Source organism: Syngnathus floridae, chromosome 10 (assembly GCF_059516105.1).
Source record: "Syngnathus floridae isolate MCC-2025c chromosome 10, RoL_Sflo_1.0, whole genome shotgun sequence".
NCBI lineage: Eukaryota > Metazoa > Chordata > Actinopteri > Syngnathiformes > Syngnathidae > Syngnathus > Syngnathus floridae.
Window position 1 is genome coordinate 3,318,420 of NC_142422.1, and position 16,581 is coordinate 3,335,000.

Genomic DNA, 16,581 nt, shown 5'->3' on the forward strand with positions numbered 1-16,581 from the left:
TATTTTTTATTTTTATTGTTAACATGCAAACACATCTCATCTTAATTACTATCTTGATCTTAAAAAAATCATTTTAATTAAAATGAAGAATGGATGGAGTTGTTCCTGAGAAAACACGATCCCAGATTCTGCAGAAGTCCCGAATGTTGTGACCGGTAAGCTAAATGGCCATTAAATCCATTGAGTCATAAATAAAAGGTTTTTTTCCCCCAAACATTTTTTTTTCCTCTCCATTGTTGCAGGGCTCATGCGTGCTGCTCATGCAGAGTTCCTATTCTGGCCATCTAAGGTAATAACAGCAGTTCATCCTAATCATGCCTGAGGTAAGTTTAGATGTTGCGTACCGAGAATTTATACAGAGCATCAATTTAGTACTCATCTAGTTTAAACTCCTTCGTTCTAAGTGCTCAGTTGACCGAACAAAAAGCTTTTCCCCGCTTTTCTCATGCTGTGACCTTCTACATGATGGTCGAGTTAGTCACGCCGGTTAACCGACGTGAGACACTCGTCAGCCTTGTTTGTCGCTGCTGCTCGGCACTGAGCCGCCGCGTGGGAGTTACGTTCTCGCTGTGTTGTGCATGTGCTGTGTATGAGTTGTATTCAACTGTGTTGAGGGCTAATTATTTGACCGTCACCACCATCTATCAGGCAATTTTCTTGTGTAATAACTAGGTTTCGGGGATATTTGGATTTTCTCATAACAGCCACTGTTTACTTTTAATTAACTTGAGTTTATTCCGATCCTTCCAGTCTGTAGAAAAGGTATTATTTTGTCATCTCTTTGTGTTATTCTTTCATCAAACTCGTAATCCTTGACCTAAAAATGAAAGATGAGTCAGAGCATTGCAGATCTGCACAAAGCATTGTATATAACTTCTAATGTTGGTTAGTAGGTTTGTTGAATTAAAAAAGATGGCCACTACACAGTAAAAAAAAATTTTAAATAAAAGAATTAAAATAGAAAAATTTTAAAAATATTTTAAAAAATTAAAAAATACGTTTTTCTATTTAATTGACTTTTTTTATGTTCTATGTTTCAATATGGGGCCTATTATTGACAGTTGGCCAGCTCATCTCTCCCAAAATGACCTGAGGCAAGCTCCAGCCCACCCGTGCCCCTCGTGAGGGATGGACGCTAGTTTGTTTGAGCTCATCTTGTGTCAGCGTATCTACTAAACACGTGTCCGACAAGCAAAAGCGATCCGTCAGATTGATTCAAATGTTGTCTCGGGGCCATGTGTCTGATGAGCGCACGTTCTAAAGCTCTTAACCATCCACTAGCGGCCAATCCCCACTTTTTTTTTTTTTGTAAGCCTGCCAGCACAAAGACCTACCGTATGGATTTGAATGAAGGCGGGGCGCACTTGTTTTGATGAGAAACTAAACGACAGATTGGATCTTTATTTCACGTGATCCCCGTGAATAGTAAAGCAGTCGGGCCGAGCCTCCGGTATTAACCCTCCCCGAAGTTGCATGTGTTATATTTCATTCATGATCACTCGGAGTCATTGACATTTAAGCCGCGTGAGCTTTTGCCACGTGCATCAGGCGGCACATACCGTTCAGCCCGCCAAATATTTTATCGTAAGCCGCCTCACTGGCCATGGCACAGACACGGTGAAGGCTTGCGGGCCCGAGTCATCGCTGAACGAATTGGGCACACGGCCTTCAGAGTGCAGCGGCCTTCGTGGCTCTAACATCCTGTCTGGTATTCATGCTCGCCCCTCCCATCCCTGATGGACTTTGCCCTTCACCCTATTTATGACCTCTCGGTCTACAGACAACCTGCTGCATTGCGGTTGTTCTTTCTAAGGTTGAAACCAGTTTGTGACACAGAATCTCAATCTAAACGAACCGCCAAGACCCTGCCAACGTGCCGTACGAAAGCCCCTGACCCTGGTCAACGTCCAGCACTTAACAAGGATTTAATGTCGCCCGTGTCGTCTGTCAGCCAGATGAGATCAGAGCAGAAGGCCGCAGTAGATGAGACCACGCCGTTTGATACACGACACAAACAACAGCAGACAAAAAAGTCTAATCCCACAATTTGTGTAAAAGCGCTCCAAGATCAAGCCGAGATTAAAAATTAAGTATTAAAGAGAGTCGAGTAAAATCAGGTTTCCGATACACAATTTGTCTATTAAATGAAAAAAAAAGAAACATGACTTTATGGTCGTCTTGCAAAGAACATGACTGTATTCAGTTCAGTTTCCATAGTAACAAATGAGCAAGCATCATGCCTCGTTCTCTCCGTAGTTCAGAAAATAAGCATCTGTCAAAATTTGGGACAATATGCTGCGTGAAGATAAATGCTGACTGATTCATCAAAAAAAAAAGTCTTGTCAGGAGTGGGATTTGAACCCACGCCTCCATTGGAGACCAGAATTCCCAATTGATTGGAAGGAGTCGTTCCTTGAGTCTGGCGCCTTAGACCGCTCGGCCATCCTGACTGATAAATGAAAGTAGTAATCAAAGGTAGCTACTGAAAACGCAGGCTACAGTTGCCTGGACTTTCAAAACGCCAACTTAGATTCCAACATCTGATGTTGGCAAGCAGCAGAAAAAAATATTTCCTGCTCAAGTATTAGATTACACCTCAAGAGTCAAAGGCCAGATCAGGCCTGTGACATCATTCACGTGGCCTAGTAGTCAACCAGATGATGTTCAACTTGAGAAGGTTTTGAAAATGTCATTTATGTGACCCGAAACGCTTAAAGCCATTTAACTGTTGCCATTTCCACCCGATTCCGCTTCTCCATCTCTAATTCTTAGACACCACTGCCAGCCCGAATGTGAAAAGAACATTCAGTGTGAATGACAGCAAGACACATTTCCAAGTGAGAGCAAATCCATTAAGCCCCTTTATATATTCATGCATATGTTGTGTAATCATTTTCTCAATGCACGTACCTGGAGTCTCCGTGGACCATTAGTGCACATTAGTGTTGGTGTGGGAGTGCATCTAAACTCCCCTCCCCCCTGTCTGAGTGCTTTTATACCCCCTCGAGTGACTGAGTGAGAGAGAGAGGAGGACCTCCTCATATAAACATGCAGGGAAATCCCAGCAGCATTGCAAGATTAACGCCGAGGGGGCACTACACGCTCCATTTCACGAGCAACATGTTTCTCAACTAATCCTGCTTGCAATTGAAAAGTTCCCTCGTTAAATTTCTGGTTAGGAGTAAAAGAAGCCCAAGCGGCTGATTTTTTTTTCAACAACGGGACAATGATGTCCAGCGTGCGCCGGCACAGTCTCCGCCTCCAGACCGAGATCCACCGCTGGAGCATCTGCGACCCGGACAGCCTCCTCGCTCGTGTACCCGCTTGCATCTCCAGGTCCAAGTCGTGCGCCAGCTCCGCCGGAGAGTCCGACGGTGGCAGCAGCCGCGGCAGCTGGTCCTCCTCGTCTGACTCGGTCATCTCCGCCGATTCAGTCAACCCCTACCGGGTGGTGCTACTCGGGGCCGGAGGGGTCGGAAAGAGCGCCTTCGCCTGCATCTTTTCCGGGGCCGCGGACAGCATGGACAGTGATGACTGCGAGCTGTGCGGAGGTGAGAATTCATTTAAATTGCAATAACTTTTTCAGCAAGTTTCCTGTCTTAAATAAAATAAAAAAAGATTTGTAATAATATACTTGTGATTGTTGTATGATTAAAGTGTTTTTGAGCTTTGACTATTTTAACACGTGGTCCTCGAGTTACAACTTTTTGACGCCATACCCACTCGCTCCAAAACTTCTCACCCAGTTAAAAAAAACTCAAAAATGTATCAAAATAACCTCAGACAGAGAGCAAATAAGGACCCAAATATGGATAAGCGCACTAGAAAATAGATACACATTTAGGTTACAATAATTTGCTGCCTTATTTACATGGAGCAATTTTTTTAGGGACAGAATTCAAACTACAATCACTAATTTGAAATGAATCCTTTTAATTTATTGCTGACTTTTCATTATTTCAGAAGAACTACGTGAGCGAGAGCTGGATGTGGATGGAGAGACGGCAACAATCACCCTGTTGGACACATGGGATACAGAGGTGAGTCAAAACAAAATCCCGAGTCAACAACACCAGAGGAGAGGGTGAACTATGATCGAATCCCCTCCCCCCTCATAATCCGCCCATCATACTGATCATCTACTATTTTGCAGAGTGACAGCGAATGGGCTCAAGAGCGCTACATGCATTCAGGCGACGCCTTCCTGCTGCTGTACTCCATCACCGACCGAGCGTCCTTTTTACGGGCGTCGGAGCTCCGCATCACCCTGCGCCGCCTTCGCCCTGCCCAACACACTCCCATCATCCTGGTTGGCAACAAATGTGACCTGGTGCGACGCAGAGAGGTTTCTACCAACGGTAAGAACCTTTAAAAAGCTATTACTGTGTCTAATATCAAAATGTTGCTTTGGCGCCCTCTTGTGGTTAAGGGGCAATGTTAGCGTGGGATTTAAATAATAATAAAATTTATAAAATAATACAAATAGGAAAAAATAGAATAATATAAATTAAATCTTTATTAATAAAAAATTCACACTACATATTCTGGCTTCAGAGGGCCGCGCCTGCGCCGCCGTCTTCGACTGCAAATTCATCGAGACCTCCGCCGCCATGCAGCACAATGTGTGGGAGGCCTTCCGCGGCATCGTTCGACAACTGCGTCTGCGCAAGGACTCCAAGGGCGCCGCCCGCCGCTCCCGCCGGGAGAGCCTCCCCACTAAGGCCAAACGTTTTCTCGACAAGATGGTAGCCAGGAACAATCCCAGCGTTGCGTTTTGGCTCAAATCAAAATCCTGCCACGACTTGTCCGTTCTGTAGGAGAACAATTGACCGAAAGACTGAGGAGTGGACTGAATGAGGGGCTCCAAGAACAATTTGAAGGACATGTTTACTGTTTACAAGCAACCCATGGACAAGGAGGATTATTTATTTGTGTTTCCTATACCTCTCTTGCTATTTGCATTCAGTCCTGCTTACTGTACAATGTATTTCCATGGTAACACAAGGGTCAACATATAAAGTGCAGAATAGGTCAAAACTAACACATTTATCTGTCACCCATAAGAAAAACGCAAGGAAGAGAGACCGAAAGAGCCTGACTGGATTTTTGTTGTTTTTATAATGAAAGGTTTCTTGTGTGTGAATGGTTTTTTTTTTTTAATTTTGTGGGGTTATGTTGTGTGGCAGATTTTTTGTTGTCAGTTTTGTGTTGTGTGCCAACCTTTTTTTAACATTTGTGATTTTTTTGTGCATGTTATACCGTGCTTGAGAGTTATTTGAGGGTTTAAGTGTGTTGTAGCGAGGGAGAATGAGTGAGTTTTTATTTGTGAGAGGATTTTTTAGGGATGTGTCTACATGAAGTGTTTTGAGTAATTGAATTATCTTCTGCCGCGTTTGAGTTTTTTGCGGGCAAAGGTTTTTGGCGTGTGATCTTTTTTGGGATGTATGTGTGAGAGGTGACATTTTCGTTGTTGTTAATATTTTAAATGTGAGTTTTTTTTGATGAATGAGAATATTCTAAAGGTGATCTTTAGCTTATACAGCACCTGATATCAATGCAAATCCCTGCAATGTTGCCATTTAGCCACGTAACCTCCCCATTTGCTCATTTCAATAAAGATAAAAGGAAAATCTCCTTTGTGTGTGACTCACATTTGACACAATGGAGTTACATGATGAACACTAAAAATAACACGTGACACATGAGTCACAGGGTGACGACATCACGGTGAATATTAAAAAAGATCAAATAATTACATGATTGGATGCTCAGTGCCTGGGTTGCAACTCTAGACTTGTTCGGAAAAGCTGCAAAAAAAAACTGAGAGAATATCGCCAGGGCAACATTGCGTAAGGATATGGACAAAATGCTCAAACATCTTTCAAGAAGCAAGTGCAGGGCCCTCCCAACTTGTCAAACAGAAGGTGTTTGCGCATGCTGGCCTGCGACGTTACATAATCCATGCGAATTGGACGCGCTTGTGCGAGGTGTCGGCAATGGCAGGTTGTGCGTTGCTGTCGAAACCATGACTCATTCACAGGCCGTGCAGTTAAGGATTCACACGATTGCCTTTTTTTTTCTTTCCCCCTCCTCCGCAGGATGTTGCAAGATCGCAGATTTTTTTTGACGCGTAAATATGCTTGGATATCAACTAGGTCGGTTGCTCCAAGGTGACCTGCCCGGTGACCGCAGCGATCTAGAGGGATTGCTCCGATGCGATGATCCATCAGCGCTATTGACGACACGTGGCCTTATCAGCTAATGGACAATCTGACAGGAAGCGCTCTCACTAGTGCAGGTCAAAGTCTGACCATGAGAAACTTGCTCATGATTTCTTCACGTTCTTGCCTTGGGGTTGTATCAGTCACAGTATAGGATGGCCTCAAAATGGTAAATCCATATTTGCAACAGGTAGTTGAACACAAATGATGACACAACACATGGAGACAGACAATATAAACAATGTCATTGCTAGGAATTCTTTATCTTTTGCAAAGAATGACTAAATGAACTGTGCTTGACTCAAATGTAGCCGACTTGTCTATATTATACTGCCCCCAGGTGGCCAAGGTGTGCACACCGGAAGGAGCGGCGCAATGTCGATTGATGCAAAACATGCAGCGAAAGCTATTTAATTCTTTACAGTCCTTTTAATTCATGTCATCACAGTATCATATTTTAGAAATGCATCTTATAAAAAAACACATTTAAAAATGTTAGAAATATTTCTTATTTATTTGTGCTAATTTTTTTTTCATTGGAAAGCTTTAAAGTAGTAAAATTTAGCACGTTAATAAACCCCTTTACAAGCAATTTATTTTACATTTATAGCCAACTTAAATACAGTAATATTTTTTTACTAATTTTTTACTTAAACTCCTGCATGCTCCACTACAATGACCTCATAAAACAAACTCAATGTGACAAATGTGTCTTAGTCTGTCTTTAAAGCAAGAAAGAAAAAAAAAAAGTCCTTACAGTATTTCTTCCTCGCTGCTCTTTGAGTCCGGCGCCTATCGGTGGGAAAACGTACTGATTAGACAATGATTAGATCCAATAAAAGAGTGCTGGTTAACGTGGTTAACGTTTGACAGGCCAGGAAGAGCCTACATCAGTCACACCCGGATTGATTGTCAGGATCTTTCCGGAGAAAGGTACGTCTCCTCGACTCTCGTCCACACATGCATTCATTCATGTATTTAATTAAGCTTGTTGTTTTTTAAAGGGGATTTTAGTGTTGATTTTTTTTTTTTTTACATGGAGGCCTTAGCATGTGTTGTCAGGGGTTTCCTGAGCATGACCTTGGTTGTTTGCAAAAGGTGACGACAAGAACTTAAGGTTATTGAATCTAGTCATTGGAAAAAGAAGAATTTGAATTTATTTTACAGTTTTGGTGGATTTGTCAATGCTTTTGATTTGATCCTATCTGCTGCATTTTTCTTTTTTTTTTAAGATAGTCCTCTATGGGCCATATTAAATATATGAGAATAATATGTGACAATCCAACAAATAATGTTATACATTATGCATTTTTGGCAGTACATGTTTTTGTACACTAGTGCTGTCACTCAAAGAAAGTGAAAATACTTGGGCTTATCATGCAATATGGGTCATAGTCCTCTGGAAAGTAAAAGCAAATTTAAAATAAGTAGATTAGACATGTAGTTGTTAAATAGGGTGACTTGGTGACTTTAAAATAAAAAGGTCACCGCCACTCAATGTCACCTTCACTCTTGTCTACCAGGGTCACTTCCCACTTCATTGTACTTCTTGAGTCATGTTCATGTGTCTGTAGTATTATGACTAAATGTTTTATTATGCCATAGATAAGGTACCTTTTTAAAAATGGCCGCCCCCCCAGAGATAGTTCATGTACAGAACATGTTATTGTAGTTTTTTTTTTAATTTTTTAATTTTATTTTTTTTATTTTTTTTACTGGGGCCTGCATTATTGTAGTTGACCCTTTTGGAACTCAAATTTCACTACAAAAAATTAATGTTACATAAAACACATTTTACTCTGTGTCCTTGTTTATCTGCAGATTGACGATGACTCTCTTGGTGCATCTGTGTCTTCTGGCACTCTTGCTCGGCTCTGTGAGTACACTGCATATTCATAAGAAAATGTCAAAACACACACACACAAAAAAAATCTCAGAGAGGAGCCACACTCCATTTCCTGATAAGCCATACGTGATGTAAAAATGTGACTCATGGTTGATTCATTGAAGCGAAACGGTGTCCTTTGTCCCGTCCCGCATGTCTAAGAATTGCCAGACATATTTCCATGTCATGCCGGTTCAATCAATAACTCAGCTTGCTTGCTCCACTGCCATTTGGGAGCTGGAGTGAAAAGATTGTTTCTTCCATGTTCAGCTTTCCGATTGCAAGATGGTGAAAAAAAAGCTAGCCCGTTTTAGTTATCAGAAAACCACTGAAAATATTATTAACTCCTTTAAATTATATATTTAAGTTTTATTTCATATTTAAAAAGGTATTTTCTAAAACAAGTGACTTTATTTGGGGTTAATCAGAAGTTACTCTAAATGGTGGCAAGTGTGTGTCGACTTCCTGTGTGATTGGTTTGGAGGGTGTGCACACTTATGCTAATACACTTTTTAACTTTTGATAGGTTGCTGGGTCGGGCCTGGAGGACAAGAAGATCCCCTTTCAGAATGTGGTGCTGGATGTGCAAGAGGGCACGCCTGTTCCCTACGTCCTCTGTCGGGTACTACACACACAAACACACACATGTGCTCACAAATTGTTCCATTTTGTAAATTAACCAATGTCTTGGTCATTTTTCTTCAGTTCCAGGTGGAACATCCTGGTGTGGACGCTTTCAGATTGAGCGGAGAAGGCAGCGATGCCATCAAGATCTCAGCTGATGCTTGGCTTTATTTGGACAAACCTCTGGACTGGTCCCACAATGACAACTATCTCGTTAGGGTGCGTGGAGAAAAATGTCTTGTGGATTTTAAAACTAGAAAATTGACTTCTCTATTTTTCCTTCAACTCCGTGGTTGTCTTCAGGTGGAGGCGTTACAGAACAATGAAGTCGTTGAGGGTCCCATTTACGTGACCATCAACGTTCTGGACATCAACGACCACGCTCCATACTTCAACCAGAGTACCTACACCGCTTTGGTCCGAGAGTACTCGCCAGCAGGTGTGTATTCTATTTTTAACATTTTCAATTTCAATCCAACTGAGGACGCATTGCTATGTTTCATTCCAGGCGTCCCGTTCACTCGCGTGTTTGCGTTGGATAAAGACGACCCCGCGACCCCCAACGCTCGTCTGACGTACAGCCTGGTCAGCCAGATCCCCGCCCGACACAACATTGTGCTCTTCCAAGTGGACCCCGACACGGGCGAGATCTCCACAAACGAGCTAGGTACCACTCGGCGGCCTCACGTGGAAAGTGTCTGTCCGTAATCTGTCCGAGTAAAAACCAGATTACGCAGATCATCTTGTGTGAGTAAGATTAACTCAGATTGGCAGCGGAATGCCGGAATGAATCTCGTGAGATTGCACACGACTGAATAGACCGGCCAAATCTGCATGGAGTTGTTTTCCTAACGCTGCTCCATCCTTGTATGACAGGACAGGACATGCTCGACACCAAAGAGACCATCCAATTCGCCCGAGGAGAAGATCGCAGCGCTGATTCTCTCAAAGCGAAATTTAACGACTACTGTCCCTCGCCGACCATCCCCTTCGACCAAAACCCCTTCTTCACCTGTGTGGAAAGAGCAGGTGCGTTTGATTTTTATTTCATGTAGCCATTCAAGTTACATCTTCTTCTATGGTGTCAGAAATGAGACACAGAAACCTGGACCCTCTGGAGGACCCCGATTATACCTTAATCGTGAAGGTCCACGATATGGCGGGAGAGTCCGAGATGGCGCTGAGCGGCATCACCCGGGTGCAGATTGCGGTGAAGCCCAACCTGTGGGTCAACCCTGGTCGGATCACCATCCAGGAGCATCTGGAGGGTTCCTACCCACGAGCTATTACCACAGTGAGGAGAAAATTCACTCGCGTGCTGACGCAACGCAATTAAAATGTGCTCTGGTTTTAGGTCCAGTCCAATGAGCCCAGTGCCATCTACAGGCTTGTGCAGAAAGAACGAGAACTGAAGTTCCCCTTCCAGATTACTGAAGATGGAGAAATCCTGCTCACAGAGGAGCTGGACAGGGAGGAGAAGGACATGGTGAATGTTTCTAAAACTGTTGCGCAACATCACCATGGCGAAGGTTCTTTTGAGTTATAATTTTGACCTTGAGCTCTATTTGCTCGCAGTACATCTTGGTCGTGATGGCCGAGGATGAATATCAGAACCAGGTGGATCCTCCGATGGAGATCCAGGTTGTGGTGGAGGATGTGAACGACAACGCGCCCGTGTGCAGCGAAGAGGAGAGCGTATTTGAAGTGCAGGAGCACGAGCCTGTCGGTGAGGCCTCCATCTTTGTGTGCTTCAACATGTCACCGTTTCGATCTGAATGTCAATCTCGGGCGTGCTTTCAGGTAGCCTGGTCGGGCAACTGCTGGCCTTGGACGCGGACGAAGCGGACACGTTAAACGCCCTGCTGACCTACGCCATCATGTCCCAGCAGCCCTCCACTTCGCCCGAAGCCTTCACCATCGACGCCAACTCAGGTCAAATCCAAGCGCTGCGTTCCTTGCAACGCAGAGATCATCAAGTGTACAATCTGGATGTCAGAGTCAGTGATCCAGGTAACACACACACGCACACACACATCGCTATACTTGTTTTCTCATCACTTCTTTTCCTTTAGCTTACAGCGTCGTCTGCAAGGTCATGATCAAGGTCATCGATGTAAACAACGAGCTACCTCTGTTTGAAAAGAATGATGTAAGCGCGCAATCATCGCAGGGTGTTGGATAATCACGATAATCAGGAGAGGACTCAAGAATATATTATGATGCAGTACGGCAGCTACACGGTAGCCGAAGACGCCGCCGTGGGACAAACGGTGCTCACCGTCAGCGCGTCGGATGACGACGACGCCGACAGCGGCAGCTCCTTCATCGAGTTTCACATCACAGCCGGCAACGACGACGACGTGTTCGCCGTGGAAACGGACGGAAAAGGCGTCGGCCATGTAGTCATTGCAAAGGTACAAATGTGACCTTGCTAGCATAATTAAGCTAATGTTATCCATCTATTCATTTCATTGCCATCCATCCACTCGCCCACAGCCTCTTGACTTTGAGACCTCGTCCTCCTACAAGTTGAAAATCGACGCTCGCAACCCGGAACCTTTAATGAGGGGCCTTGAGTACGGTTCGGAATCCACCGCTTTCGCGTCGGTGTCCGTCACCGACGTTGACGAGGTCCCTGAATTCAACCTGGACGTTCTGGATGTGGTTGTGCCCGAAAACACCACGAAGGGAGCCGTGTTGCTCACTGTCGAGGCCAAGGACCCCGAGGGCAAAGAGATACGGTAAAAGACCACCAGCGGAAACTCTGCCCCGCCCCCTTCTGGAACATTTTATTAATGCCGTGCGTGAGTGATGCGATGGAGTCGACTGACCTCAAAAGCAGCACGTGCGCATCAATCACAAAGCCATCAATAATTCCTCGCACTTTAAATCTGCCGGCTTGTTTTGGGCTTTGCCTCTATCACGTGTGCATACACGAGTAAACTATTGATTAGTTTTCTCTGACTTTGTTTGAACCAGTGTTGATGTTTGTTGTGCAGATTCAACTTGGAGGGCGACACCAAAGGATGGCTGGAGATCGACGCAGCCACAGGACAAATCAAGACCAAAGACAACTTGGATAGAGAAACCCTGGAAACCTTTGACGTCACTGTCACTGCCTTTGAGAAAGGTCAGAAACATTTTTTTTAAAAAAATTGAAGTCCACGTAATGCCCATATGTCAAATCCACCCCGCAGATAACCCTGAAAAGTTCAACGAGCGCGTGGTGTCAGTGAGACTGTTGGACGTGAACGACAACGTCCCAAAATTGATCGAGTCGCAGGCCTTCATGTGCTTGAAGAAACCCGAGCCGGTGGTCATCAGGGCTCAAGATGGAGACAACGCCCCATTCTCGCAGCCCTTCACCTTTACCTTTGCCCAGGGCAAGAAATCCCACAACTGGGAGCTGCAAACCATTGACGGTACTCCAAGTGATGCGAGGACTTTGCGATATACTTGTGTGCACTTCCGTCACGTTCCTCTGTTGTGTGCTGTGCAGGAACCACAGCCAGGCTGATCTTGAAGAAAACCCCAACGGAAGACAAGACGTTCACCCTGCCCATCAACATAAAAGATAATGCGGGAATGGGAGTCACGCAGCCCTTGGAGGGTGAGTGAAGCAGGTTAATTTTCATTTAAAAAAATATATAAATGAATGATAATTTAAAATAAATAAAATAAAAATGAGAAATTTAAAAAACAAACTTTTTTTTTATTAATATTAAATATTAAGTTTTTTTTTAAAATGATAACAATAAATAAATAAATAATTGTGTAGAGTTTTGTGTTACAATAAAAAATGATAATAAAAAATAAAAATGAGAAATTTAAAAAACAAATAAAATAAAAAATTAATATTAAATATTAAGTATTTAAAAAAAAAGGATAATAATAATAAATAAAAAAATAATTGTTGTGTGGTGAGTTTTCTGTTAAAATAAAAAATGTTCATATGCTAAACTATTTCTCCATCTACCAGTAAACGTGTGCACATGCACAGAGCTGGGCTACTGTTACACGGCGCCTGGCGAGCACGGCTTCAAATACGGACCGGGAGTCACCATCGGCATCCTGGCTGGAACTATGGGCTTCTGTGGTGAGTGTCACCAACTTTACTCAGTTGCTCCTTCCGCTCACTCTCTACAATTCCTAAACTAATCAGCCACTGTTGTTGGTCTTTGCAGTTCTGGTCCTCATCATTGCCATCAAGCGTTCAAGTAAAAGCAGTAAGAACAGCGACGAGGTGGAGAGGAACGTCTTGATGTAGACACAATATTTGTCATGTGAAGACTTTCTTGGGTGACATCTATAGGAAAAACGTGTACATTTGAGAGAGTTGCTTAGCTGCCAATTGTCCCCACATTTTGTTTTCTTGGGCATGTTGTATTTACAAAGGATGTTCAATACCACTTTTTTCAGACTGTACCAGTACGAGCACTCTCCACTAGTCACGGATATCACTAGCAAAAACTGATACCACAAATACTTTTGATACCTAAAATTTCCCCAACAATGACAAATAATTTTAGGGAAAATACCTTTGAATCTTAACATATCAATTTTACTTATAATGAATGAAATTAATGTCAATATTTTTACCATTCCTACATTTACCATATACTTTTAAGACATAATAAATAAATTAAAGACATGTTAAAAATTGCAAAGCAAGATTAAGCATGTCAGGTGGTCCCACCCTAATTTATTGACGTGGCCCCAACCAAGTTCAACTATGGAAACATTAAAATTGTTGAATATAATGTTTGTTGTTTTTTTCCCCCAATAAAACAAATGGGAGCCACGATTACATTCTCGATAGTGTTTTTCTCGGTGTGTGTGAAAAGATCGCTTGAGTAGAATTTGTGTGTATATATGCACGTGGGCCTGCAGGTGACATAACACACGAGCAACTTTCTTTTCACTGGAAAGCCTTCTGTGACATTTCACTCAATCTTTTTGTCTTGGTTCTTTTCTTCACTGGCCGTCTGTCACTGAGCAGTCAAGGCCGGTTCTTTTTTCAGTTCATATGACTTCAACCAGTAGGTGTCGGTAATGCGCATTGAAGCTAGTGCCACCAAGCCGTAAATCAAAACGAAGAAGAAACTGACGTCACTTCCTGTTTACGAAGGAGTAGGTGAACTGCCTTCCCGTGCGTCAACGGATCAGTCTCCTGGCGTGAACTATGGAAGCCAGAATGTCGATTTACGATTTGCCAAGGAAAGAAAGAACCACTCACTGAAACACTACTTCTTTTATGCACGTTTTCTCCAAGCTAACGGCTAACTTTATTACATGAAGGGATGCGCCGTTCGTTATGCAACAACGGGGAGATTATGCTTCTCTTTGGGTAATCTTGATTTTATAACACTTGTAGTAGTTTTTAAATAACGTGTATGCATATACACGCCTAAATATTGTTATCCAATATATCTACTGCAATTTCACATTGGGTTGCTGGTCTGAAATTTACTTTTATTATTTTAATAAACAGTTATGTTAAAACTTGTCTGGTGTTTTATTCCTTGTTTTTATATTTGCCAATTAAAACCTAAAACATTTGGTTAACTGCTTTATATGACAACATATGTAGGTACACCTCATGGATACTTCAATAGGTACACTACACGAGGTAAAAAAAAAAAAGAATAAATAAAGGGTACAATGAAAGCATTTTCTCGCAATCAGGATCGAACCAAGATCTTACTCAGCAAGAGCCCGCGTCACTAACCAGTCAGCTGTTTTGACACGTCGGGATAAGATTGTTTTGAACTAGTGATGTGCATCACAGGCCAATAGGGAAACAAGTGAAAGTGAAAAGTGCCACACTCGCCCCCACCTCCTGATTGGCTGTTTGAGCTGTGACGTCACTTGGACACTCCATTAGGTACACCGCCATTTTCAAGTGTACCTAATAACAGGCCACTTTATTAGGGAAATACACGAGGTGAATCTTGGAAAACATGTTGGAATGCGGCCCCGAGGACTAGAGCTTGACACCTGTGACCTTTGACCATGATATTTCCCTAATAAAGTGGTACACTTGAAAATGGCGGTGTACCTAATGGAGTGTCCGTGTGATTCCCTCGTTAAGCGCACCTGCGTGAAAAGTTTTAGCTCCTTCAGAACGTGAAAGTGACCAAAAACTTTTCACGCAGGTGCACTTAACGAGGGTAACTTGGAAAACATATTGGAACGCGGCCCCGAGGACTAGAGCTTGACACCTTTGACCATGATATTTCCCTAATAAAGTGGCCTGTTATTAGGTACACTTGAAAATGGCGGTGTACCTAATGGAGTGTCTGTGTGATTCCCTCGTTAAGTGCAGGTGCGTGAAAAGTTTTAGCTCCTTTTGAACGTGAAAGTGGCTAAAACTTTTCACGCACCTGCACTTAACGAGGGTCACTTGGAAAACATGTTGGAACGCGGCCCCGAGGACTAGAGCTTGACACCTGTGACCTTTGACCACAATATTTCCCTAATAAAGTGGCCTGTTATTAGGTACACTTGAAAATGGCAGTGTACCTAATGGAGTGTCCGTGTGATTCCCTCGTTAAGTGCAGGTGCGTGAAAACTTTTAGCTCCTTTTGACCGTGAAAGTGGCTAAAAGTTTTCACGCAGGTGTGTTTAACGAGGGTGACTTTCTGATTGGCTGGTTGATCTGTGACATCACTTGGACACTCCATTAGGTACACCGCCATTTTTAGGTGTACCTAATAACAGGCCAGTTCATTAGGGAAAAATCATGGCCAAAGCTTAAGTGAAAGTGAAAAGTGCCACACCCGCCCTCACCCCCACTTTCTGATTGGCTGTTTGATCTGTGACATCACTTGGACACTCCATTAGGTACACCACCATTTTTAGGTGTACCTAATAACAGGCCAGTTCATTAGGGAAAAGTCATGGCCAAAGCTTAAGTGAAAAGTGCCACACCCGCCCTCACCCCCACTTTGCGATTGGCTGTTTGATCTGTGACGTCACATGGACACTTTATGCATTTTTTGTACGTGTCAAGAATGTGTATTTGACTACTTGCTCTTTATTTTGGGGGACACCAACACATTACACAACGTAAAACACAAATACATATTGTCATATAAAGCAGTTAACCAAATGTCAGATTTTTGTTTTCATACCCAAAAAAATAAAAAATAAAATAACACACCAGACAAGTTTTAACAGGTTTTAATGTTTATCAAAATAATAATAAAAGTAAATTAAAATAATAATAATAATAATAATAATAATAAAAGTAAATTTCAAACCAGCAATCTAATGTGAAATTGCAGTAGATATATTGGATAACAATATTTAGGCGCATATATGCATAAACATTATTTTAAGTGTTATAAAATCAAGATGACCCAAAGAGAAGCATAATCTCCCCGTTGTTGCATAACGGCGCATCCCTTCATGCAATAAAGTTAGCCGTTAGCTTGGAGAAGACGCGCATAAAAGAACTGGTGTTTCAGTGAGTGGTTCTTTCTTTCCTTGGCAAATCGTAAATCGACATTCTGGCTTCCATAGTTCACGCCAGGAGGGAGACGCAACACGTTCACTGACTGATCCGTTGATGCACGGGAAGGCAGTTCACCCATGGACTGGTTAGCGAAAGAGAAAGTCAGGATTCGTTCCCTCACTGATCCGTTCTCGAGATGAACTGCATATGCAAATCACTCACTCACTGACTCGTTCACTCACAGACCCGTTCTGTTGGTAAACGTGAAATGCAATTCAAGACTCGTTCGTGACCGGGAAGTTACACAATTTTCTTCTTCGTTTTGTTTAACGGCGAGGTGGCACCAGCTTCAATGCGCATTACCGACACCTACTGGTCGAAGTCATATGAACTGA

General features: G+C 42.9%; 2 protein-coding genes and 1 non-coding gene across 4 annotated transcripts; 2 read left to right on the forward strand and 1 right to left on the reverse strand.

The window, feature by feature from the left end:
* Positions 1-10: 10 nt before the first annotated feature.
* Positions 11-5,634, forward strand: gem (GTP binding protein overexpressed in skeletal muscle). 2 transcript variants are annotated; one of them, XM_088386673.1, is made up of 6 exons: positions 12-155; positions 243-289; positions 3,180-3,551; positions 3,964-4,040; positions 4,154-4,358; positions 4,555-5,634. In XM_088386673.1, exons 3-6 carry the CDS (start codon positions 3,227-3,229, stop codon positions 4,815-4,817), a joined length of 870 nt encoding a protein of 289 aa, XP_088242799.1. In that variant the 5' UTR covers positions 12-155; positions 243-289; positions 3,180-3,226; the 3' UTR covers positions 4,818-5,634. The 2 variants fall into 2 exon arrangements, with proteins under 2 accessions (XP_088242798.1, XP_088242799.1); XM_088386672.1 differs by having other exon boundaries at positions 11-155; positions 243-3,551.
* Positions 2,341-2,450, reverse strand: trnal-caa (transfer RNA leucine (anticodon CAA)). Its single transcript has 2 exons — positions 2,413-2,450; positions 2,341-2,385 (listed from the first exon to the last, which is right to left on the reverse strand). It is a non-coding gene; the product is annotated as a tRNA-Leu (tRNA).
* Positions 5,635-7,100: 1,466 nt separating the features above from the next.
* On the forward strand, positions 7,101-13,534 carry cdh17 (cadherin 17, LI cadherin (liver-intestine)). The gene is made up of 19 exons (XM_088388108.1): positions 7,101-7,154; positions 8,043-8,097; positions 8,633-8,728; positions 8,812-8,949; positions 9,034-9,169; positions 9,239-9,397; positions 9,607-9,759; positions 9,819-10,024; positions 10,085-10,216; positions 10,306-10,456; positions 10,531-10,740; positions 10,803-10,879; positions 10,956-11,144; positions 11,227-11,471; positions 11,730-11,860; positions 11,928-12,152; positions 12,230-12,340; positions 12,710-12,826; positions 12,915-13,534. The coding sequence occupies exons 2-19, from the start codon at positions 8,050-8,052 to the stop codon at positions 12,995-12,997; spliced, it is 2,607 nt and encodes an 868-aa protein (XP_088244234.1). The 5' UTR covers positions 7,101-7,154; positions 8,043-8,049; the 3' UTR covers positions 12,998-13,534.
* Positions 13,535-16,581: the final 3,047 nt, after the last annotated feature.